This window comes from Telmatherina bonti, assembly GCF_933228915.1.
Source record: "Telmatherina bonti genome assembly, chromosome: 16".
NCBI classification, from domain to species: Eukaryota; Metazoa; Chordata; class Actinopteri; order Atheriniformes; family Telmatherinidae; genus Telmatherina; species Telmatherina bonti.
In genome coordinates, this window is record NC_136614.1 from 25018861 (window position 1) to 25045451 (window position 26591).

The 26591-nt window shown below is 37.7% G+C and overlaps 1 protein-coding gene across 1 annotated transcript; it reads right to left on the reverse strand.

The window, feature by feature from the left end:
- Positions 1 to 333: 333 nt before the first annotated feature.
- dpf3 (double PHD fingers 3) lies at positions 334 to 25707 on the reverse strand. Its single transcript, XM_079255059.1, has 12 exons — positions 25644 to 25707; positions 15650 to 15810; positions 12197 to 12304; positions 7675 to 7808; positions 7447 to 7542; positions 7171 to 7243; positions 6695 to 6736; positions 5463 to 5600; positions 5169 to 5297; positions 1498 to 1610; positions 616 to 697; positions 334 to 459 (listed from the first exon to the last, which is right to left on the reverse strand). The coding sequence occupies exons 1-12, from the start codon at positions 25673 to 25675 to the stop codon at positions 392 to 394; spliced, it is 1176 nt and encodes a 391-aa protein (XP_079111185.1). The 5' UTR covers positions 25676 to 25707; the 3' UTR covers positions 334 to 391.
- Between the last annotated feature and the right edge of the window lie 884 nt (positions 25708 to 26591).

Here is a 26591-nt window from a genome sequence, read left to right on the forward strand (position 1 = left end):
AAAATAAGCCTATATTTCACACACATTTCCTACACAGTATTGACCGTTATCAATCTTCCTTTGGCTTCTTGCCGTCCGCTGAGTGGTGAGGTAGACAAATGACTGAACGGCAGATCTGCTATAAGTCGACTTGTGGTGGGAGATTGCATGCTGATGGCATTTGCATCTGTTGAGTGTTGCTTGGCTTTACGAGAGGTAGAGGATCTCTGTTCCTCACACAGGAAACTGCCCTGAGCCTGCTAATGCACTGGAAAGTGTGTGTTGGTGTGTGTCTGCATCTATAAATGTTTTGATTTTATCTGAAAGTTTTTCCAAATGTGTTTGCATGTCCAAAAGGTAACGTATATATAAAAACACATATCTTGTGTACATGTGATTCCAGCGGGAGCCATCATGCTTCTCCATAGGCTGAGGCCTTGTCTTTTAACAGGTCCAGACATAAGTGACAGCTCCAGCTTCCTGCAGACAGAGAGGCAGGGACAGTCTGAAACCAGTGTCCTTTCCCTCTTTTCCATATACAGACTTTGCTTGCAGCCTATCTCCAAAATACAGTCCATGACATATTTAGTATGAAGTCCCAGTGTGTTTAATGCAACCTGTGACAGGGTTTCTCACCTTCAGGAGGCTGGGTCATTGGAGGTTTCAGGCAGTACATGTGATATCCTCGGTCACAGTCATCACAGAACAGCAGCTGGTCCTGCATTGAATGCACACAATCAATACCATAACTCATACAGAAAAAAACAATGAATATGATTTAGCATGTCAGCTTACAACAAGAATTAATTCCCAATATGTCTCGAATATGCATGCACTACTCACAAAAAGTAAGGGATATTCATTTTTTTGAATAACATTTTGACATAATTGGTCCAAGATTATACTTAATATTGGACACGTTATTGACACATCGACATATGTTGTGGTACATCCATCGCACAATTATTATTTAGTGTCAATAAATTGTTTAAAATTATGAAATTAACATTTTGTGATTCAACTTAACTGTCCTACATTCAATCTTCTATATATTTTCTGTAAATTTTACTCAAAAGTTAAATTTCCCCAACGTTTTGTGAGTAGTACATATATATATATATATATATATATATATATATATATATATATATATATATATATATACACATACATATGTATGTATATACATATGTATATATATATATACATACATAAATATATATATATATGTATATATACATACATATATATATATATATATATATATATATATATATATATATATATATATATATATACATGTATATGTATATATATATATATATATATATATATATATATATATATATATATATATATATATATATATATATATATATATATATATATATATATATGTATTTATAGATAGATAGATATGAAACAGTGTAAGTTAGACAGAACGGCGTAAGTTTATGAAAAAGAAAATCAAGTCAAGTCTGGAGCTACAGAGGACATGCAAGTCTCTATGATACATACATCATTCTCTGAGGTGCCACAGAGGCTGCAAGACTTGCACTCGATGCATTGCCATTGGTATGTCCTCACTGCCTGCATCATGTTTTCAGTGAACTGTAGGCATGTAGGGTGACCTGCGGAAGGCGGTGAGGTAAGAAGCAAGATAAGGATAAAAAGAGAAAAGGGATGAAAGAGTGGGGTGTTTTAGAGTGAACTGTAGTCTTAAGCGATGCCTTTGCATTATTAAAACATCACCAAAAGTGGTTTTAGTTGCTTGCAGTTAAAAAAATGTGCATTTCATTTGAACTTAGAAGTAGGAATTTCTCAGCTGACAGTGAAAAAACATGAACCAGTACATGCCCCAAAGCCAAATGCATAACATAAAGACCTTTACCAACCCTGACTTTAAAATAAACATGGCTTTCTTGTTCTGAAAGTTAAATCTGCTGTTTTTGATAACTAGTTACAACCAGCAACTACAAAGTGGTCCACTCTGAGTTTAGACTTCCTAAGTTAAAAGAAATATCGTACATGACATCTATTTACAAAGAGTTTTACTCAGTTTACTAGGCTGCCAAGTCCCTGCACTCTTAAAAACTAACAGTCTGTGATTCACACAAGTTTAAATCCAATGACAATGTCCACAACCAAAAAACATGATACATATGCTTGTAACACAAGCAGCTGTGTACACACAAAAGCCACAACAAAGACATATTTCTTGTAAATTTGCCATAGAAGAACAAACACATTTGACACAAACTGATTAGCAATGACAATGAAAAACAACCAAAAGCAGCTTGTTCAGGTTGGAACATGACCAAGGGACCTTTTAGGGCGAAGAATGGCTACACAGCCCGCTGATCTTCTAAGTGTTGTGCATTGCAGGATGGGAAATTTATGGATTAGGCTTCCTCCTCCTGTGGATATTTGATTATATTTAACATTCGAGGCCAAGATAACGCTTTGTCCTTAGTGGGTTTGTCCTGGGGGAGGGTATGGTAACGCTTTCAGAAACTGTTGCTGCCATGGAGGATGCATGAACTTAAAGCACGCCTGGTGTCGCACATAAACAGGTATTCATGAAGAACTATGACATAATACCAGTATTATGTTCTTCATATAACTTGTCCACTGTTTTAATAACTAAGGACTGATGAAGTCAAAATGGAGAGGTTTATTTTTACTGTTGTGTTTTGCTGGTTTTCTGCGTTAGAGCAATATGTTTCAATCAATGGGATATCAATGAGCCATAAAAATGAGCCATAATCAGTCAAGAGGTTATCTATATGGACTGGCAGAGCAGACGTGAACATTTATCCCAATCCCAATCAGATACTGGTGGGTGGAGGAAAAAACAAAATCAAGAAAATGTGATGTATAAAATAGAAACCACTAAACAACAGGTAGCAGAATGAGAATTCTTTCTTGGTGTCGATGGATGAAGGCTGGAGCGATGAAAAGGCGATGGCTCTTACCTCTTTTCGTCTTGTTTCCCTGTCTTCTTTAGCTATTTGAGTAGTTTAAATATCCATGTGTAGCACATTCCCTGTAAAGTGCTTCTTTCCACATAGATTCCTAATTCTGTGGTTAACATAAGCATTAACGTTTATAATCCCGAGTGACTGTGGATTTTCCAGTGTGTCTTGTCTATCACTGATTATCTGGCACAAGCACCTGAGCACAGTAAGAAAAAAACGTTCATTTATCCATGATAGACAATTCCTTCAAGAAGTTGCAGAGGATCCTTAAAAGAAAAAAAACCATAAATATCTTTCAAGACTTCAATCAGCTGATCTGTCAGATATGTTCTCGGCTTCATCCAAAAGAAATCCAAGGGCTTGACTTTTAAGTCTTTCAGTGCTGCAGAGGTTGTTGAAGTTTTTTATTGCCACAAAGTCCAAAATACTCCCGATGTCCGGTTATCAGCTGTCAGCTATGTGTCAGAGTCTGAAAGCAGAACATCTTCCACCTCTGCATCTTCAAAGCCATGAAATGTGGACCCCTCGCTGTCTGACGTGTTGCCAAACAATTCTTGGAGAGCACCCAGTTTCCCTCCATCCCGCTTCATTCCTCCTCTTCCAGCTACCATGAAAACATCAGTGTCAAAGCAAAACAGACAAGGCCATACTTTTTTGTAGCTGTTCTAACAAACTCATTTTCTGAGGGGAATAGTTTTGCTCTCTCATTGAGGATGTTTTAAGAAATAGTTTGCTGAAATGTCCAGCAGATGTGGCTTAACCAGAATGGAAAACAAGAGGAGAAAGAAAAACAAAAAGAAAAGTGCAGCCAAATGTGGCATAATGATGCAAAAAAATCAAGTAACGAAACAGTGATGGCGTGTTCTGTAAAGGCAGAAATCCTTACTGATGGAGGCAGACATGGAGAAGCATGCAGGATGGAAACAAGCAGCAGACTCTAATGTAAAATTGCATCTCTCCAGTGGTTGGTTGAGTTTCAGAAAGGCTCATTGATGTCCCACTGTAAATACATCAAACTAGCTTGAATGTTTAATTGTCTTGACATCTTCTATATGTAATTAGTTTTATGTTACTGACACGCATATTTTTTATTATACAAATATGCAATTTTGCATTTTTTCAAAATAATCTTGTCAAAATTTGCCTTCGGAAATATAATCTTCAAGAAAATTTCATTATAATTATCTCATATTGGCTAATTAAAACATTTAATGCAGAATCTTAAACTCCTATACATTTGTGAATTTAAGAAAAACTCTATTTAAGTCCACAAACAAAGTATAAACACTATCAGAAAGCAAGAATATACAGTACACAAACAAGACCATGGATTAAAGGAAGTAAAGATAAATAAATATGAAATGTGTTTTAGAAAAAAGAGAAGTATGACTCAGACAACAAATTTGTTTTCATCCTAATTATTTCTAAACTTGTTGCTAGTAATTTTGGGAGGAATGATTCACTTTCCATGACAAGTGAGAGCTAAGCTTAGCTTATTAGCTAACTTAGCCATTAGCTTCGCTCATTAGCTTAGCTTATTAGCTCAGTGCTTGGTTTAGCACATAGACCGTATATGAAAGTATCTGCATATATCTATATCCGTACCTTTATATACAGTATATATGATTTAGCATCACTCATAGATGCAGTAAGGCAGGATGCTAAGCCACAAAGGCTCTTGTTGCCAGATATTTAATAATTCCACAGTGTTTCATTTGATAAGTGTTTTATTGGTTCTTCATTACAGCCCGAATTAGACTGTTTAATATTAATCTTTAATTTAATCTACTAATCTTTTTTTTTTTTTTTTTAAATGAACTGTTGGCGCACCTTGAATGAAAATATTTTTTGCTGTCAAAGTAAAGGGTTTCTTCTTTGCAAGTCCTTGCACTATACTTTTATTAACATTTATAATTGTATTGACAATCCAGCTGTTTAGTAAAGTGAGTTGTAAACATTTTTTTAAACTTTATACAGAATCCAGTTAAATATTTTCCACTCGTATTAGGTTCTGTGCAAAATTAGCCTTGTGCTAAGCTTGTCTTCAGTGATGGTGTTACCATCTAGGCCAGCATAGTTTCAACTAAGCTGGCTTTCTGTACAGTTAGAGTTGCTAGAGCAACGGATCCTCCCATAATAATAAAAAAAAAAACAAAAAAAAAAACCTAACATGAAAAACATTCATGTTAACAATCCAAGTTGGAGACTCACCAGAACGTCCACAGTCGGAGCAGGACACCAACTCCTCTGCCTGCCCAGTTTTCCTGTTGGAGTCTTGATCCCCCAGGCAGAAGTCACAGTAGTCATTGGGGATAACAGTGCCGTCTGATCCTTTCTGAGCTATCAGCATGAACAGGAATATGTGACTAGAAGGATACATTTAAATGACTGATACCATCTACATTGTTACAGAATGTAACAGTATTTGTTAGAGGAGTTTCTGAGCAGAAGCTTGTGGATATGTCATGGCAAAATCTGTGAAATTACACTATCACAGTGTCTTACTTTTGTGGTTGTCTAAACTCTGTGGGGAAGATGGGGCCATGTCTGTTTCCTTTTCCTCTTCACCTTCTTCCTCCGCCAGGTGAGTGTGGGTGTAATGGTAGCTCAGGCCAGGCCGGTTCTTGTAGCGCTTTCCACAGACTGTGGATAAACATCACAGGTCGCTCAGAAATGTAGAGTGAGGAAAAGCTATCTTTATCTGCTACTCGTTGAATGCTGAGTAAAATATATGATAGGTTAAATGAATCAAACACAAGATAAAAGGTTAGCAACAGACAAAAAACAGAAAACTGACTTTTAAAGAGAAACATCTGATGCAGTGATCTGTAAACCAAACTGAGGATCCTTGGGTTTATAAGAACACTTTTCTTAATTGATTTTTAACTGCACAAAGGCTCTAGTTATTAAATCAAGTTTTTAATAAACGTTTACTCAGTGATTCATAAAATACTAGGTGTAAAAAATAAAAATACTTATTGATAAGAATTTATATTTCAATTTGAATATTCAGCCTTGAAGAAGTTATTCATTTAATTCATTTAGTTTTCCTTTTCCTTTTTCTTTTCTGGATGCACGGCATGAAAGTCTGTATAAAGTTCAACCGATAAATCAGTTCATAGTTCAATAAATACATGTACAGCTCTGTCAGGGACTATAACTGCACAACCTGCAGGACCAGGATTAAATAGGTTGTGGCCTACACCGGCCACCGCTTAGCTCTGACTCTAATTTTCATGCACATTATGATTTATTCCAGACTTTTTGTTGGAATCATGTAGAAATCTTCACAGTGAGCTCGATCCTGCTGTGGCTGTTCCACATGTAACGTATCTATAAAATGTGCATATAATTTGTATTTTGACTGTTTAAAAAAAAAAAAAGTTCCCATACTTGCAATTTTCATGAGAAAATAAAGGAGTTAATAAATGCACCCAGTGTAAACATTTCTACAAGAACTTCATTTATAAAAACACACCAGCTAAAAAGCAAGCTAAGGATCATGCATCTCTCAGCACAGCTGCAGCTAAGCTGTTATTTAGACAAGCGATCATAGAGGCGCATGGCGGAGCGTTAGTATCATGCAACGCTGGCAAACTCCAGAAAGGACAAGCATAAAGTATTTAAAGCATTCAATCAGCCATTTGCACTACAGATACCAGTTAGAAGAAAAAGCTGAGCATTATTTACAGCTCAGGAAGCACCCAGAAAGAAAAGATGGCAACAAGTTCAGATACCTTCTTCAGCCTTTTTTGAGTTATGCTTTTGTTTGTATCTATCTGGAACAGAGAAGACACAAAAGCAAACAATAACGGAAAGACAGAACGAGACATAAAATGAGGATGAGATTAATTTGTTTGAGATTCAGTCAGCGTCTCTATTCACAGTCCCCGTGACAACCCATTCCTGGGGGATTCTGTCCAAGTACGAGAGTGGCATGCTGGTCAAGTCTGAATTCACAGCAAACTGTTTCTTCATGCTGCAGAAAACTGCTTTTATGACCACATAAGGATTATCAATGAAAGATGACAGAAAAGTAGATCTTCTCCACAGTCTTCTAGATAGTTTGTTTCTTGTTGAATAGGGTGCATTGAGATTCTTCACTTTAAGGAAACATGATCTTGACTTTACGTAAACTGATCCTTAAAGCAGAAAATTCACTACACAATGGCACATGATGCACAAACACAAACAAGTTGGTTTTTTTCCTTACTGTCACAGACGTAGGGTTTGTCCTGGTCATCAACATTAACAGTTTCTGACCTTCTGCGAGTTGACCCTCTGCTCTGGAACAAAACACAAGAAAACGTTTTGTCATTGATGTGATCCTACAATAAAAAACACGTTCCTGCACTAATTAAACTGCAGTAAATCAGCAAAACATATTGAACAAAGGTGGTAAATATGACCTGGATTTTGTGTCCTTTTTTTCCTCTGTTTTTTGACAAACACACATAACCTTTGCTTTTTTGTTTTGTAAGAGACTTACTTTGCCTCTGGTCCTGTTCTTCCTCTTCGGAGTATCTAGTTCAAAATCTTCATCATCATGGAAACTGTCGCCATTTTCGTCTGCTTCCAGTACTCTCTAAGGAGTGCAAACACACGTGGGGTTTGAATCAGACCAACACAAGGTATGGACAGGTATGGAAAGACCTGTCATGGTAAATCACTTATTTTAAAGCTATAATCAAAACATAAAAAATAAAAACAAACAAACCTGGATTTCCAGCAATGTCTCCTCTTCCTTACTGAGGCTATTTTTTTTCTCCAGCAGGCTGTCCCCCCTCAGGAGGGCCTCTAAGGCAGTGGCCTCCCCTGGTGGCCCCTCTCGCTTAGGGGCTAGCTCTGTTTCTGTAAAGGTAGAGCAGAAGAAAAAAAAAAATATTAGCCTTAATTATTGCAAACCAAATGTGTTTTAAATCATGTTTTTTTCTTTACAACATGTAATTTCTGCACTGCTTCTAGGAGAAAAAGGCTTTAAGTCAAGAGAAAGGTTCAAAGCAAAGCCTTTGGACACCTGCTGAATTTCATTTGCAAGACTACCTGTGCAGTAAAGCTCCTCTAGAAGTACAGTCGAATACTTTATTGGTCCTGCAAAGGATTTTGTTAGATCAAAGGAGCAAAATCATAAGAATAAGAGTAAGTCAGAAGCAATACAATATTGTGTGGATGTGAAAAACATGATTTATATGTGTTGTGTAGCAGCAATATAATCTTTACATGTTGATCAGAATACTGGACAGAACCAGCATTCATGTTTAATGCTGTTGTGCACAGTTAGGTTGGGAGCATCAGTAGCTGCATTTCCATCACGTTTTTGTGCAAAATAAAAGCGATATTTGTAAGTTTCGACAAGCATTAATTACAATTTGCAGGTATTTTCATTGAACAGTGTTTAGTGCATAAACCTCAAGTCTCCTAAAATTTTATTCCTCTTGCAAGATTTTACAAAAATTGCGGCTTATGTTAGGTAGCCACTTATTTAGGGGTTTTCTATTTGCTGCAGAGAATTTGCAAAGGCTTTTCGAAGATTTTTTCCCCCCATTTTCTTTTCTAAAACTCTGAAATTTGCTGTTGTTGGTTCCATCTTTAACAGTAATGAACTGGTCATAACCCTCCACATCATGTCCGGGGACACATCAGAGCAAGAAAAAGTGTTGCCAACTACACTTTTGCAAAATATTTCAATGTCGAAACATCTGAAAAATCACGTCATGAGAGTGTAAAAACTTTATGGCGACATTTGAGACTTTTTTTTCGAAATGTAGGTGTTTCTATTAGCAGTTTTTATTGCGATATTTATTTTTTGCAGAATTTTAGGTGGAATGGAAGTGTGGAGACTCTACAACTAAGCTTTCTTTAACTGGAATAGGTTGAATGAAACAATCTAAAAACAGGCTGCAAGATTTGACATAGTAAAACCAAAGATGGGAGAGGTGAACAGTCAGTGGAACATGGCTATGCTTTATTTGTGTCCTTTCCAGTCTTTGCATTATCTATCCCTCTTTCCCTTGTTCATTTCCGTAGATATACTTGCAGGCGTATTGACTCTCTGACCTTCCCTTTGAACTAAAACCAGGATGAAAACAAAATGAAAGTAGGGATGAGGTAAGAAAGGCAGGGAGTGAGCCTGGCTATTGAGGCTGCAAGACACTTATTAAAAACAAAGCTGCTGCACCTCAAACTCCCCCCTCCTTGCATTTCTTTGTCGTTCTGTATGTGTGAATTTGTAAAGGAACTGCCTTTTATGTCTGTTCTCCTGTGGCAACTTTCCATGTATACCAAACCTCACCTTTGGGTTTTCTCTTGCATTTTGTCACATCTCACCTGCCAGCCTTTATCACCTTCTCTTCTCCTTCATACCTGAGGTTGTGTTCACAAACATGGGATTCAACTAATCAAACAATTCGGAATCATATGACCTAAAACAGGCTCTTCATTAATATCACATACTCTGTAATGTTCAATTCACTCATCTACTGCAATCAAATCATGGCCCCTTTGGTTTGTTAGGAAGCTTAAGAAAACTGAAAATATAACTGTTAATCGGATTATCTTAGCTTGTTAACATGAAGCATAAACACTGGAACTGTTGACAGAAGCAGAAATTAATGAGATAGTGCTTTAGACAGAAGATGACAAGACTTTAGAAGCCTGAAGGAAGAATTTATCACCATTTATCACCTACTGAATAAAATTTATGTACATTAAAAAAAACATATTTTCTTCTGCAGCTTAACAGAACAAAACAGATCCAAAAACTGCAGAAAATGTTGCAAAAACTTGTATTTGTCATGCATTAGATAGCTGCTGTGCGTCCACCTGCAACCCTATACCATTACAGATGCTGGCTTTCGACCTGTATACTGACCACGGCTTGGATGGTTACTTTCCTCTTTAGCCTAATCAATCCTGCATTCATAATTTCCCAAAAAGAGTTTGAAATGTTTATTCTTGACAGTACAATTTTCCATCGCGCTCAGGCTAAGCTCATGCTCAAAAAAGATGGCGCTTCAGGATCTTATTTGATGTATAGAGCTTTAACTTGCATTGTGAATACAACAACAAACTGCTCATTTTCAGGGCTGTGTAGGACTCTTTCTGCAGCGCATGCACTGATTTATCAACCAAACAGAGGTGACTGTGACTTCAACCTTTCAACAATGGTTCCCAGCCTTGTCTGTTACATACAATTTCCTTCTGATTAAGTCTTGTTATTATAATGGAACTAAAAATAAGAAAAACTTTGGACGGATGCAATATAGGGCTTATGGGCAAAAATGAAGCACTTTGATACAGAGCTATATTCACAAACGCTACTTAGACTTAGCCTGTGGACTTAGAATGACCATGTCCGTATGTTATGTTGACCTCAGAGTATGGACCGTATGTAATGTGGTCAAACCAATCTTTCTTTTTCTTTTTGTGACCCAGTATGTTTCAATGTAAAGCCAAACAGGACCATCCAGAATGTAATCACATTCCAAAAGTGAGGCTCTGAGATGAGGTGACGTTGTATTGGTGCCTTTGGCAAAGCTAAGTCACATTTTTATGATGCCAGTATTAATACAGACACGTTCATTGAGACTTTGGAAAAGCATACAGTATGCTGTCTCCAAGATGACTTCTTTTTCCATGGATGTCCAAGCATTTTTTAACAAGAGTGCACAAAACCACATCCTGCACAAATTACAAAGGATGGGTGAGGAAGACAAGAGTACGGGAACTAAACCTGCCTGTCTGCAGCCCCGATTCTCCATCAGACAATATAGAGTATCCTGGCAGGAAAAATGCAATAACAACCCCAAGCTGCTTAACACATTATGTTGGGATTTCTGGAAAAATGGGACAAAATAACACCTGAAATATCATTCCTATATATCCCAAATGTCAGAATTTTAGCTTTGACCACTTTGCACAGCAGTAAAAACCTTTCTGCCCCAAATTTGTTTTGTTGTAATCTTTATAAAGATTACAACAAAACCTGAAATGCAGAACTGAATGGATATTAACTAATTAAAGTAGGTTGGTGTGAAATAAATTTGATATATATCTGTGTCTGCAATACAATATCACATTTTTATTCCATCTTCTTGTGATTCAGCCGTAGAAAGAATAAACTCCTTTAAATCCAGTTATGCTGCAGACATATTGAAAACGAACAATGTTACGGCGAGATATTCCATGAAGAGGTTTTTTTTTTTTTTTTTTTAAATTATTATATGAAACAATGTTTTTAGTCAAAGAAAAAACACAAGGAATTATCCAGCTGTCTGGAAGTAACCCTGTGAGAGATTTTCTCTATACACACACACACCCATACAGAATCCTCTTTGTTCAAGAAGCATTGAATAAACATAAGTATTTGCAAAAGAAGAGGATTCAAATTCCTGCCAAGTTATTGCAGATATTTAGGACAGCTTGCACGGTTGGCTGTCTGAAAAACAAAACTTCCTAATTTTTCTCCTCTACTTCTGTTCCATAACCTTTACAGTTTTACCTGCCATCGCTAGACTTTTCACTATTTTTCTTTCCAGTCTGCTTAGTTGCAGTTCTTCACATTTTCTCTCTTTCTTTCTTGAGAAGGACTCTGTTTCCTCTGCTTAACGAGAAATCGTTCTTTGCGGAAAGTTCTGGAGTATTATATTGCGTCTGGAAGACAGCAAGGGGGAAACAATGGAGCAGAAAAGCAGAAACAAAGACTTGCCTTCATTTCTCCCCCTTATCAGGTTCCTGGGGCATTCCATTGCTAAAATCCCCCGTAACACACAAACTGTATGTATGTGTGGATGCACACTCACATAATAAGGTACACACTGCCACTTCATAAGACTCACTTACACTATAATGCCTCATGGACAAATGATTATAGAGGCCCAGTTAGGGTGCACTTCTGTGCTGAAGTGGAGAGCAAGAGTCATGTGTGGGGTGTGTGTGTGTGTGTGTATGTATGTGCGTGTGTGTCTACAGCCACAAAACAGTGAGAGGGGGCATTGATTCGAGAGACAGAATGAACCTGGAGACCTGGTGAGAGAGAGGGACTAACCAGAGCCAGATGGTCAGATAGCATTAATGTAACCAGATCTGTGCAGCTACACGCCACCACCAAGAGCAAAACCAAAACATGCATTTGTATTCATGTGAAAGCAGTCTGCAACAGTAAAAGGATGCAAACGTTCTCTGTGAATCTGTGTGAATGTGTTACTTGGCTGTATGTATGTGTATGATGTTTGTCTTACCGAGTCGAAGCTCACACAGGCGGAGCTGGGGATCCAGTGGAGGGTGGAGTCGCCTCTTCTTCCTCCAAAAACGAGCAGGGTAGGTATACATCTGTCCTGCTGCTTGGCCTGTTGAAAACACACACACATGTATAAACGTGTGTTCAGATGTACATGAACACATTTAGGCACATGGGAAGAATTTTAATAACCACTGGCAAGTTCAGCATTTAAACAAACCTCATATTGAGTCCCCTCTGCACACAAACACACACACACACACACACACACACACACACACACATACATCCAAACAGATGCCCAGCTTGTGCAACATTTGTCCTGATTTCAACAGTGCTCAAGCTAATGGTCCATATCTTTAGAGAAATCCTGCTCTTGTGGTAGGTGTATGAAGATATGTTTAAGATGTAGATTTATTTTCATTTTGGTGTTATTCTAATGTCTTGTTTGCACGTCAACTGGATTCCAAAAAAGAAGAAAAAACAAACACAAAGCTAAAGAAAGCTGGTAAAACATACTTTACATTATTCTAATGATCATTGTGGTCTCCCTGCCTTTAATCACTATCCACCATTAGCTTGGCAGACGACAGAGATGAAGGAAATGGCTTTCTATGCCTGCACTGAGCAGAGAACAAAATCTAGAGAAGGAGGGGGAACAAGAAATCCAGAATAAATGCATATAATGTGAGTTAGGTCTGCCACAAAGTATAGGGTGTGGCCTGAAGGGCTTTGCATACATGATGGAGCGCAGGCTATTTGTGTCCAGCTCTCAGTAAGAAGCAGATTGTTCCCTTCGGCTGTACCAACGAACCACATGTGCATAATGTGTCCTGACTGCTCGCTGCAGGATAAATCAGTGAGCGGTAACTCAGAATATGTGATGGTTTGATTTATCTAATCATATTTATCATAATCATATTTACCACATGCATACATTAGTTCAATATTTTTAGAAATATGCTTGTTTACTTTTCTTGCTGGAAGTTTTTCGTGTCTCTACAGTAAACGGTAAGTTTCAGCTTGCTAGCTTAGCTTATGGGTGGAGGAGCAAAGAAACACTTCACCTGCTGTAGTTATAGGTTAAACATATCTATGATATGAAACTTCTAATTATTTCTTCTAATTACTCTTATTAACAGAGTGTATCTCAGACTGACTTCCTGGTGTTTATGCTGATATCCTGGCATTCTCATGGCAACAACATCCTCCAGGGACTGCCTGTTTTAGGCTGAAAAAATACAACTTCTACAAAACTGCAAACTCTGTATTTCCATACTTTTTTGCACCCCTAAAACCAACAAGACATGGCGTACCGCTAGAAGCTAGGCGACTGGAAGTATGGAGTTAAGGAGCCGACTGGCTTTCTTATTTTCCAGTCCTGAAAAGCATCTGTTTCAGTCTTATGTCACTATGTCTCAATTCAAATAACCTTTATTCACATAAACACAAATTATCAAACTTAAGTCAGGGATGGGGAACCTTGGCCCTCATCCTGACAGTTTTTGATGTCTCCCTGTTTCAACACACCAGATTCAAATAAATAAATCAATGTGCAGATCTTGATAAGCTGCTGGATTCATTTGACTTTATCCAGTGTTGGACTATGGATACATTGAAAACCTGCAGGATTCTGCCCTTCGAGGACCACGGTTCCCCACCCCTGACTTGGGTGAATATAAATCTGATCAGACCAGGCCTGATAAAACCTGACAAGGTCAACCCTGCAGGGGCCACTTTCAGATACTGTGTCCAGTTCTTAAGAATATGTTGTCAAGTTTCATCGCATTTCCACATTCAAGAGAAAACTCAAGATTTTAAATGGTTTTCATTCATACTCTAGGGCAGTGTTTCTCAGCCACGGTGCCATGGCACAATAGTGTGCCATGAGAGATTATCAGGTGTGTCCTGAGAAATTTCCAATTTCACCTAGTTGGTCTAAAAAGCAGCTCTGTGTTCATCCAAACAGGCTCCAGTTAAAGATAATGAAATTCCATCTTCTTGAATTTATCTGATTTCTATTCAAGAGGCTTTGACAAGATGGACTTTATATTAATAATATGGACTTTTAAAAAAAACAACATTTTGGTTTGTGGTGTGCCTTGTGATTGTTCAGTGAGAAAAAGTGTGCCTTGACTCAGGAAAGGTTGACAAACACTGCTCTAGGGGCTTGAGTAACTGAGTTCTTGCTGAGGTTATTCCAGGTTAGGTTTTGGGAGTGATCTGGAAGGCGTTGTGGACACAGGAATTTTTAAAGAATTTTTTAAATTGGAACTGAGCTGTGTGCTCTGGGTGCTTTTCTAGTTTATTTATACTTAAAAATGTGCAAAACTGCATTTAAAAATAACACAGGAAACACAGGATAACAGGAAAATCTAAAAGATTTTATTCACTTTTTAATTCAATACAATAACTATAATTTTGTTCTTAAACAAAGTAATAGTCATGTTATGTTGTTCTTAAACATTATTTCTTCTTCTATTTAAGTTTTTCCCCTTTTTCAATATTTTACACATCAGTAAGGTTGTTGAATACATGTAAGCTTCCAAATGTGCGATTTCTTCTTTATTGTAACAACTGAGCATGTAAGCAACATGACTGAATGAACATTCGACTGCTTTTCCCCAACAAATTGTGACAGCAAACTTACTAGATCAGCCCTTGTAACAACTGCATATTGCTTTGAGCATGGGTCTAAACTAATGTGTTCACACTGACAATAAAGTGGTCTGATGTTCACAGAAATAACTAACCACTTCCAAACTTCCTTGCACCGCGGCCTCACCCTGGCAGAATACATTGTTTTTTGCAGTAAATCAGCCATGTGAACCCCAACAACAGGATGTTTAATGCTTACTAGGATTCTCAGGCCCCTTTTCAGGTGTTCCTTATTTTCATAAAGCAGAGATGGAGGGGTATGGTGGGATATGGAGGAAGACAGAGGGAGATGGGAGCCTAGGTAGTGTTGCCAGGTGAAGTGTTTTTCTTGACACAATAACAATGATGCACATTAATTTAAGCGCAAGCAGTCGGATATTAATAACTTTAAACCTGCAGAAAAGCTACATTTACAGCTGATTACATTAGTGCCAGGATGTTTTACACAACTGCACAGCTCCTAAAATACTATCATGAATTGTTGTAGCAATTTGACAGTCTGTTGTAAGAAATTTGCCTATGTGCTTTGAACAGTCTGACATATATATGGCTAATATGTGTCTGTCAATGTTGAAGGTACATCTTAAAATTTTTTTTAAAAAAGCTGTGAAGAACAGTAACATGAAATATGCTTCTGGCTGAATCCCACTGCTGCAAAAGACTGATGGAGCTATTCATATTTCACACTAAATGAGACAGTGGCAATGATTGATATGATTAAAAGAGCCAATTTCCCAGAATCTAGAAGTATGTCATAAAGAAAAGCAGTTATGTCTGCCCCGGGAGTGTTTCTCACCTGGCCGTCGGTGCCGCTTTTCCATCCAGATGTAGCAGTTGTTCTGTGCCACGCCAGTTTGAGAGTCCAGGAAGGGCATACGGACGCTACGCTCAGCACAAAGGCGGGCATTGTAGCTGCGGCAGTGCTCAATGGCCTCCTTATAGAACTGGTCACCAAGCCTGGATGCAGATAAACAGACAAACAAGGTCTCAGACGGTCAGAGAAAATTACTTGTAAAGAGCCGCAGAGACAGAGAGGGAAGGAAGAGAACACTTAAGTATAATGTATCAGGTTAGCTTTCATTTGCTACTAGAACAATTTCCCCAGTCAGTCAACATCTGCAGTAAATAAAAGTATTTTTTTATGGAAATAAATTTCCCCACAACATTACAGTCCCACTTCTGACTGTTTTTATTTCTGTTTTTTATGCAATGACTCACATCTCCTGTAAAAATCCTATCATCCAAATGCAATCAACAGTTTTGGTCTGCTATATCATGTGCTGGTATGATTTAGTAAACCTGGTAAATCAGGCAGAAGTGAGCACTTTTTTTCTAATTCTGCCTTCGTTGCATTTATCAAATGCAGTTTGAAGGCAACTCAGCTTAAACATCAATAGGAGCTGAGTTAACAAGAAGGCATGTATAGGAAATTATTATAAACCATAAGAACAGAGAAAATGCTTCATCTTGTCAAAGTGATAGATGAGTAAGGGTGCCAGATCGAAGCCCACACAACAAATGGGCTTTGCACACGCACACACACACACACACTATCGACCAACAAGATAAGTATAAATCAGGATTTGAGCCAATAAGAAGCTCCAAAGTCTCAGACTATAGACATTCACATAAAGATCAAAACAAAATAGTCACTTTGCCAAAGTCAAGACATAAAAGCAAAAGCACTGAGTAATAGTTGTTTGTGTCTTTTATGGAGGAATTTCTCTACTAGTCCTCTGGTACGGCTGAAGAGTCACAGCATATCCAAAAGAGAAAATGTCTGCTTGCATGTTTATCTACCTGATCATCACCACTCTTTCGCAGACAGGCTGAGCTGCAATGGGCAGTCTTTGGAAACTCTACTAAGATATGTAAAAAATGCCAAGCAGGACTAAAGACCATGACTCGGGTCATGGTGAATCTCACAAAGAGCTCTAGTGTGAGAATGTAGAGAAAGAGGTGGCTAAAGGAAAAAAAAAAGGGTGATCCAGGAAAATGTTTAAATGAATAAAAATGGGGGATGGAAACAGTGGATTTATAGAAAACAGACAAAGAGCCTCAGCATAACATCTTCTTTACATTGGTAAAATGTGAATTTGCTTTTAACTCTGGCTACAGACGCATCTGGACAAAGATCAGAGATTGGTGGGGAACTTCTTTTCCATTTTTGGATAGTTGATCAATGTGGGCTCAATAGTAAGAATGAGGAGAATAAACAATTTTATATCATATGTCTCATACTGAACCAAGTGCAGCATCCATATGTGATGCTACATACATGCAATATACGAAAACATGTCTCTTCCTCCACACAACCTGTTATTCATAGTGGATTAATAGCAACTATGCAGTAAGAATGTACAATAAACCCACAGAAGATTGACATGGAAATTATAAGAATCTTTTTTTTTTTTTTACCTGAATCCATAATTGAGTGAATTTTGCTCAGATTTTCTTCTTATTTTTAGTTTTTAAAATCAACTCATTTTCAGCCATGTGTTATAAATAACTGCAGATGTGCATCACAATCACACTTAATATCGGTGGACAACTTTTATTTCTTTCTCTATTTTTTTTACTGTACATTTTCTGCCTTAAGAAGGGTTTATGTGATCATTTAAGTTTCCAGAAAAGTTTATAATCTTATAAGAAAAGGTGAGCATGCCATGGTGGACTCTCCAGATCATCTCCACACTGGGCTCTATACAGTAAGGCTTTGCATTCATTCACTGCAGATAAAGTTGCTGGATTTCTCCAGGTAGTCCCAATGATGTCCTTGTGCTTCCTATCAAGTGTTTACCCTTATTTTTAATCCAGCTATACCTTTTAAAGATTCATTTATTTATTTTTACCATTACAGGGCCCGTCGCTCACTTAGTTAAAATTTCCATTCAGCAGTTTTTGTTTTGTCACTAGTTATTAAACTGAGATGACTCCAACAGATTTCCGTGTCTCTGCTTCATTGCTGAGAGTCACAGTTTTATACTGTCATATTATATTGTTTTATACATAGTAAAATTCCACTTAGTGCGCTTTCACACTGGCATAATCCATGGGACAAATCTCATGCTTTCATATGGTTTAAGTTTAATAATTCATTCAAATTGAACCAAACAGTGGCATTGTGAATCCTTTGGTATTGCTGAGAGCTCTTTTGGCTTAATTTAATAATTAGGAACGGTTTGCAGTTGGTCAACTTTTTTTTTTATTATAATTTTTTTCATGTTTTCCAGACATATTTGTATTTAAATCCAGCACCGTGTCTCTCTCTCTAACTGTTATGTTCCTGCTATGTGTCACTACACTCTCAGTCTTCTCCGAGTCTGCCCCCGTTTCTTTTTTTGTATACTGGTATAATCCTAGATGTTCCTGGGTTGTGATTGGCAAGGAAACAATTGAGCAAAACCAAGCTGATGCAGTGTAAGTAGCAGGAGGGGCAGTGAGCTAACCAGCATGTCACCTTCTCTCCTTGGTTCACTGGATGGTCAATTTGCTTTCACACTTGCAAGTGAACTGAGACCACCGTCTTTCAATGTCACTTTGTAAGTCTGGCAGAAAATGTACAGATTCACGTCTCCACCAAATCCAGTGGATTTGTGAAAATCCACTTAAGGACTTTATGGAAATGTGAACACTTCAGACAATGATCTTTCCTTGTTAAGACAATGTCTGTTTCAGTTCTCTACTATCTGAATTCATAACACTAAAAGATAAACTCAAAGGAAAAACTTACTTTGATACAGAATGGCCAAGGCCTTTCTGTGTGGAGTGTGCATGTTGACTCTGTGCATATGTGTGTTCCCTCTGGGTCTTCTGGCTCGTATGTTTGATAAATGGGTTCATTTAAAGTCTAGTGTTAGCTGCTGTTTGTCTCTGGCCCTGTGCGATGAACCATCCTCCTATCCAGAGTGTACCACAAACCTCTCAAATTATAACCACTAGACAGAACAACCCTTTAAGGGTTCCCATATACCAATCCAAAGCAGTATTGTCTTTTGAATGACACATAGTTTGGCCTCTTGGTTGTTGGGGGGCAACAGGAAGAGACAGAGGGGAAAACAGGGAAAATAGGGTGGGTAGCATACCTAAATATATATTTTGATTCTTTCATCATTAACAGATACTAATAGGTGATGGACTTTGGACTCATCATGGTGATTTTCCTCATCTGTTCAGGCATCTCATGCATTCTCTTGAAGTGTTTTGTGGTGGACAAACATCTTTTCTTTGTCTTCCATCACAATGCACACCGTTACAAAACTGCTTATCTTCACTACTATGGCCAACACTCATAAAGTCACTTTTAGGCTCTGGGGATTTATTAGACAATTAGCTGACATAAAGGCAGGTGAAACAGAGAGGGAGAGGAATGTAACAACAGGTGTCAGGCCAGGTTTTGGGCTGGCTGCTTAGAGAAGCTGCAGCTTCTAAATATGAGGTTAAAACTCAACTAAGCTAAACAACGCAGCACTTTGGGATGTGTCATGCACACTGTTTCTCAGTAATGTAACATACTTTGCCTTTACATGACTGCACCTTCATAACTGGAATAATAAATAACAATAATAACTAGGGCTATGGCAATATGCTTTTTGTTCTGATTCGATTCGATTCCGATTTTTTTGGGTGCTAATTTGATTTTAATTGCAATTCTCGTAATTCTTTGATATTGCTGATTTTTGTAGATTAAAAACAAAAAAAATGTATAAAACTTTTTTTTGCTCGTCATTTTTCTTGATTTCAATTAAGAAAAAACAACGCATTAGCTAGACCATCATTCTGCTGCCAAAATGCCAAAGATGACAAGTGAAAAGATCAATAAAGACAATACAAATGACAAATAATTCATAAAAATTTTTTTATTGATTTGAAAATACATTTATTTTTTAACAAAAAAAAAGATCAATTTTAAAATTGTGAAGCAAGAAAATCCCAATATTCGATTTTTCAGTCTGATTTTCCAATCTGATTTTCCCACTCCTAGTAATAAAGCTGATGGCATTTGTAGGCAACATAAAGTGGAGAAAGTTGTAGTCTGTCTCTTGTTTGGGGAATAAGAAGCCTTAAAATGTCTAACTGCGGATATAGATTATAGACTACTTTTCAACACAAAATCTAAATAAAACAAAAAAGTAAAGAAATCAGCCCCGGTGAAAAATATAATTTCAAGTTTATCTAAACATGATTTACTACAATAGCGTGTAAAAGCTGACAAGAAAAAAAAAAAAAAAAAGCCCAAGAGGCTTTCAGTATTTCCGTGTATCTGCAATGGCTGGACTTAAACACGTGTGGCTGTTAGATGACGTTTTTGTCCAAGAGACTTCCAGAAACGAGGAATGCAGTTGATGCTTTTGGAAACACATGTTTATACAGTACGAGACCAGCAGTCACTGTGATCCAGTCAAAGCCACATCTCCAGAAGAGACTTCCTGTCACATAACTCACATTCCCAGAGGTACAATGTTATCTCTGCTGTCACTATTTGTTGCCGAAACTGAAGTGTGTGTGCGTGTGTGTGGCCTTGCAGGCGTTTTCCCCATCTCTCTAGTCCCGTTTTTTTCATGGCACACTGGCTGTACGTTTCTGTCCCATTTTCAACAACAAAGCATCTGTACAACCTCCCTAGGCAGCTTTGCAAACTCTTACATAAGTGAGCTGATGTGTATTTGTCTGTGTGGTATTTTCATTGTGTGCGTAAAGAGACAGGGTATGTGCATGTCGGTAAGACTATTGCTACATTTATATGGGAGTTTTAATTCCTGTTTAATTCCAAATACAAGTTAATTCCGCTTTAAACTGATGAAAAATGACAATGTAAACACGTAATTCCTAATGCAAATTTCTATTCGGAAGTAAACTTAATTTCGATGTAAGTGGCTGATTTATTCGCATTTTAATTCCAAAGTATTTAATTCCTCTGTCATGTAAACCTTAATTACACTCTAAGTAAATTCCGGTCATTCTGAGCATGCTCATTACCTTGTCCTGTCCCGATGACTCGTGTTGTTTTGCCTCCTTTGTTCGGTGGTCTGTCTTTCTTCTCCTTCTCAGTTGCTGCACATAGTGAAGTAGTATGCCCATGTTGAGCTGGTACTTCAAAATTATAATGAAAATAGTGGCGAAACTGCTACTTATTATGTAGTTTTTACAAGTTACAACTGGAAAGACGAGAAGAAAGGAGCAAACTTTGTTTATTTCCAGTATACGTCATACATCATGTGCACCCCCTGTCCAATCAGAACCCTTCCCAACCCGCCGCTCTAAAGACGAATTATTCTTTCCATCTAAACTTCTAGGAGAAGACGTTAATTCCAAATTATTTAATTCCGAATTAAAAAACATCATGTAACCGTAGCTTTTGCGTGTGTATGTGTGTTGTATGTCCTGAGGCATCTTCCCAACCCCCTCAAACTTGATTTGGAGATTGTACCATGCTCCTGTTTGTGCCCATTAGTCAAATGCATGGTTGATGATTGTGATGGACCTTATGTAAGTGGACTTTTACATGTCAGGGGGACATTCCTCATGGAGGACAGCTTCCTGGATACTGATGGAATCTGCAGTTGTGTGTTTTTGTGTCTGTGTGCCAACGTGCACTTGCACAGAGGAGCTTTGTATGTGACGCTCAACTTTATCATTGCCAAGCAGAGTCTACGATGGACAGAGCACCATTTCATCAGCTCAAGCCAATGTTTTATGGATTAGAGATTTTAGGTACAAGTTAATGGAGAGAAGAGGGGACCTTTCCTGCATTACTGACTTGATTTTTTTCTGTATTGGTAATCAAAGACACTGCATTACAGTTAAGTGGTTCATTTGATTTGTGTTGAAGCTCTTGAGCAGAACTTACTAGTAAAAACAAATATTTGAATGCACACTAGTGCATTGGCCGCAGGGAACCAAAGCTCCATTAATCAACCGCAGTGTTTGGATGTCAACTGTCATTCCTCTCCATCAATCTTACATTCATCTGTCACGATCAGTTTGAGTGTATTACTCAATGAACTCTACTTTTCCTCTTGGCTGAACAGAATTATCGGGGTGTAAAAGAAGTAATCCAACATTTGTATTAACTTCTTAACACTCATGTGTTTCTGGGAAGTTAAAACACAACTTTCCTGGGATTCTTTTTTTTATATTTGTTACATTGTTTTTTTTATAATTTGGGTGTTATTTTAAGTGCCAAATTATATGGACACCACAACAAATATTAAATGCAGCCCGTATATATATATATATATATATATAAACATATATATATATATATATATATATATATATATATATATATATATATATATATGTGTGTGTGTGTGTGTGTGTGTGTGTGTGTGTGTGTGTGTGTGTGTGTGTGCGTGTGTGTATAGATAGGTAGATAGATAGATAGATAGATAGATAGATAGATAGATAGATAGATAGATAGATAGATATTTACAATAAGTTCACAGTGTCTGAAACTTAGTTACACAGGAGTGATGAATTCCATCCATTAAAAACCAAAAAAATGCATTTAAACCTATCATTGTACATTCGAGAATATGTAATGAATCATTAATGTGTGTTGCGTGCTGATGGAGCCATTGGTTTTGTGATGGTTTATTTTTTTTATTTTGTAGTAACATGCGCAGTCGGCCAGCTGCACATTCTTCTGTTTGCAAAAGGTTGTGCTGCACAAATACTTAATTATTTAATAAATAAACCTTTCGAGGTAGTGAAACTACATTTTACGTTGAGCTGAGGAAAAATGGTTTCACTGACTTTTGTGGTGAAATAATTTGCATTCAGGCCACTGACCCCATAGAAAGAAAATACTGTCTAGTCCATTCTTAACTTTCTAAAGCCTGTGGATATGTTCACTACAACATTTACTCATTGTGATAATGTTGAAAAATGAAAAGGAAGTTGACCACAAACTAGTAAAAAAAAAAAAAAAAAAAAAAAAGGTAAAATGAGGTCCAATGAATAAATAAGAGGCCTCAGAGGAAGCAGAGGGCAGGGCAACCGCTTGTGGACACCAATAGTCGTCTTTGTAGCACTTTGTAGACGGAACAGCTAGTGTGCCAGAGAGGGGGGCTGAAAAAAAAGAGGAGGAGGGGCCAATAAGGTGGGAAGGCAGGGGGGGGTGGTGGTGGAAAGGGTCCGACATGTCCTGCGGCACACGTGTTCCCTTTCAAACCCTGTCACACTTATTTTCTCTCAAACACACGGATGTGTGTCTGCTCAAGCACACTCTCACACACTAGCCGATATGAAAACAGACACACAAAGGGAGTAAAAGGGAAAGGTGCAGAACGAAAGTGGAGGGGTGGTGGTGGGTTCGGCAAAGAAGTAAAGCAAGCAGCTGAATAGCAAAGGGTGTTGCAGAGGGGAAACCCAGATTCAGATGATCTTGCTGTTGTAAGGGGGTAAAAGGGGGCTGGAGAGAAGAAGGGGGGACTGAAGGGGGTGGGTGAGGTGAAGGACTGGAAGCTGAGCAATAACTCATTGCATTTCAGTAAAAGACCACCAGATAAAATGCGTACAAATATGTCCACCAAGCAAAATCCACTGTTTTATAAGTGAGGAATACCACATCATACATATGAAGCACACCAAATATACCCTACACACAAGCATAAATCTCTCACATAAGCATGAAAGGAGAAAAAATGTGCCACTTCCATGTGCAGAACAGGGAAGAAAAAAAAAAAAAAAAAAAAAAAAAAGATTAATTACTGCATGGAGCTTTGTATTAAAGAAGTTTCTGGCCATTCACTTCCTCAGGACTGGAAACCATTCCCGGACATTCCCTTTCCCTGAGCTTGGTAAACAAAGGCCAGGATTTGCCTCTGTGTGAAGGGTGCTGTATAAATGTATGCATTAGGCCTAAATGCAGCCAGACAGGCACCCCCCACCACTTCCATCACTCACTCCTGCTCCTGCAAACTGGGGGAGGGGTGCACGGCTGCACATGTATGCAACAAACACGCACAATCCCAAATACACGAACAACCCCCACCACCACCACCTCCTGATCTCTTTTATATCAAAGCCCTCATCCCCTCAATCTTTGTGCAAACAGAAGCAAACCTTTCCCACCTGAGCTCCCCCTTTCAATATAAATTCTGATCTAATCATAAGACAGCAGCAGGACGTGTAATAAGCACATCTCTGCATATGAATTGCGTTGCTTATTTAAATACTTCTCATGTCAGCTCCTCATTAAGTCACAATCATGTGCTGCTTCCCAGATTTCAATCACAAAAGTGTCTTTGTTAGCAGAGGATGCAAATAAATAAGAAAATATGCATGGATAAACATGACTGACTGTACAAAGCCAGACATATTTACTGCCAGGTGCTGATGGTTATAATTCATCTTTCAGAGGAGAGTAGACTGGATTGTTACCATGTCCTCTTTGAGTGTGTATGATTTACCAGCCACATCCTGCACACATATGAGCCGTTGGGTTTATAGCTTCAAACGGGCAAAAGTAAATCAGATTACTTCTAAAGGTTGCTCATACATTCCCACATAACCATCCGATATACAGTATAGCTACATTGTTTTGTTTTGTTTTTCTCTATTTCCATAAACCGGTAAATTCCTTTGAAGTGGAGACACATGTCCATCGTGTTCCCCTTTTGCAGATATTTGGTTGGGGTGTTCTGCATGTAGGGGACAGATGGGACTCCCTCCCTCGATGCATCCCTCTGCCCCAGCATCAGTCCCTGTTTCTTAACATGTACCTCTCTTAACAGATGGATCCAGAAAAAATACAGCGCCGCTCTTAATCTGCTGATCTACAGACACACAAAACCAAATGCATATACTGTCTAGGTCTTAATCTGTTTTGATGAAATACAGCGGCTTAAAACATTTTTTTTTTCTATGCAAGTTACTGGGTTTACAGTAAGTACTTGTAAACAAAGAGCTCTGCAAAAACAAGCACATCATGAAGACGCTTTGACCTCAATTCCTAAGAAAAAGAAATTCCAGAAATCAATTGTTATATTAACAGCTTCAAAAGAAATTATACTAAGAGAAACTGGACATACCTAGACATTTCTAACATTGTAACATTAAATAAGAGTGGAAATAAAGTGTCTGCATTCCAGAGAATGCACGCCATGATTAACACATTTAATAAAGCTTCTTGCACCACACACTTCAGGCAAACTGTCAAATTCTCTGCACATCCCACATGACAAGCTGTCAGGCACCAGGATGGCAAACGCTTCTGCAGTTTTAAAAGTTGGATTGATTTAGTTTTGGGAATATGATAAAACTATTTATCCACCCCATTGTATCGTCAAAAGCTCAACGTTGCAGGTTTATTCTACATGGATGTGAACTTGGTCCGCAATATGTGCATATTAGACAGGATAAACAACAATAAAAAGTCGCTCAAAAGTATAAGCACCCACAAGCATGAGCTTTTAAACATGACTTGCATTAAAATTTCTACGCATTTTGCATTGACAAGGAATCACATTCAACTCCCTTTGAAACGTCTTTAAACATATTTATAGGTAAAAACAATTGGATGTTTTTTTGCGCGCGAGCTACTTGCAGTTTTCTCTGCACGTTGTGCATCTGTCCATGTATCTATGTATTTATAGTATTGCACGACCCCGCATGTAGGCGACCTGAAGACATGCCCCTGTGAACGGTAAACATGTTATATTTATTAGATTTATTAAGGGAAAAAGAAAAATATATATTTACAAATCCCCGTTCCCTGCTAAGTATTAACAATGTAGTGGTTTAATATAAAAAAAACAAACAAAAAAAACAATGAATTTACTCACGTTTTTAAAGGATTATGAATGACAGTCGCCATCTTTCTGCAGGACTGTAACGCAATATTCCAAATCTCTGTGTAGTTTGGGACCCTTATGAAGAAAAAGAAAGAAAAAAAAAAAGAAAAAAGAAAAAAAAACCAAACAGCCAATGCTGTCCTCTGCACTGTGCTGCCTACCAATACAACACTAGAATCAAGCCATTAGGCGTGGCTTTAGAGAAATATGTCAACAGACGGACCCCACACTGGAATCATGCCACTAAATAAAGTTGCCTTCGTTTAATTTATTTTTTTTAATCAAAACGACCAGACTGAAACAATGTGATTACATCGTAGAGGTAAATCTTTTATCTTTTACAGTTGTCAGGAAGTTGCAACAGTCTAAAATATGAATAAATTTGATCATTACATTTATGATAACAGCAGTGGTAAAAACACAATCTTTTGTGTTTTAATGTTAAATTTATCTAAACTTAAATCTAAACTATCTAAACTTAAATAATTACGTACATGATACAAAAGCTGCGTTTGTGGTCCCTCGGAAATACGAACTCAAAATATGAAATCGCCTTACTTTCGGCTTCTGCTCGCATGACTTGCAAGGTGGATCGGAGAAATAAAAGGTTGCCTCTAGGTTTGCTTTGCTGCTTATTTGTAAATTTTGTCTAATGAGTGTTAAGATAGTGATTGGCAAAATAAAATAATTTTTCAAATAAAGCGTGAGGAAGAGGGGAGTTACAACTTTTGGGCTTTTTTTTATGCTTTCTTAAGCTTTGTGTGTGTGTTGTTTTTTTTTTAAATTTTTTTTTATTTATTTAATTTCTCCTGTTCGGATATTGGAAATACCAAGCTCCCAGGAGCAAAATAATACAGCAATGACTGACAACATTAGAACCAATACACACCCTAAACGTCAGAAGCTTGATGTTGGAAATTGACCAATGAATGCAATGAA

What these genes read in the sequence shown, in the direction of transcription:
- dpf3 (XM_079255059.1), bottom strand. Translation starts at nt 25,675, where the DNA reads ATGGCGACTGTCATTCATAATCCTTTAAAAAC. An exon ending in AAAGCGGCACCGACGGCCAG is followed by an intron (nt 12,305 to 15,649) that starts GTGAGAAACACT and finishes TGTTTTCAACAG; the next exon opens with GCCAAGCAGCAGGACAGATG. An exon ending in AATGACCCAGCCTCCTGAAG is followed by an intron (nt 460 to 615) that starts GTGAGAAACCCT and finishes CTCTGTCTGCAG; the next exon opens with GAAGCTGGAGCTGTCACTTA.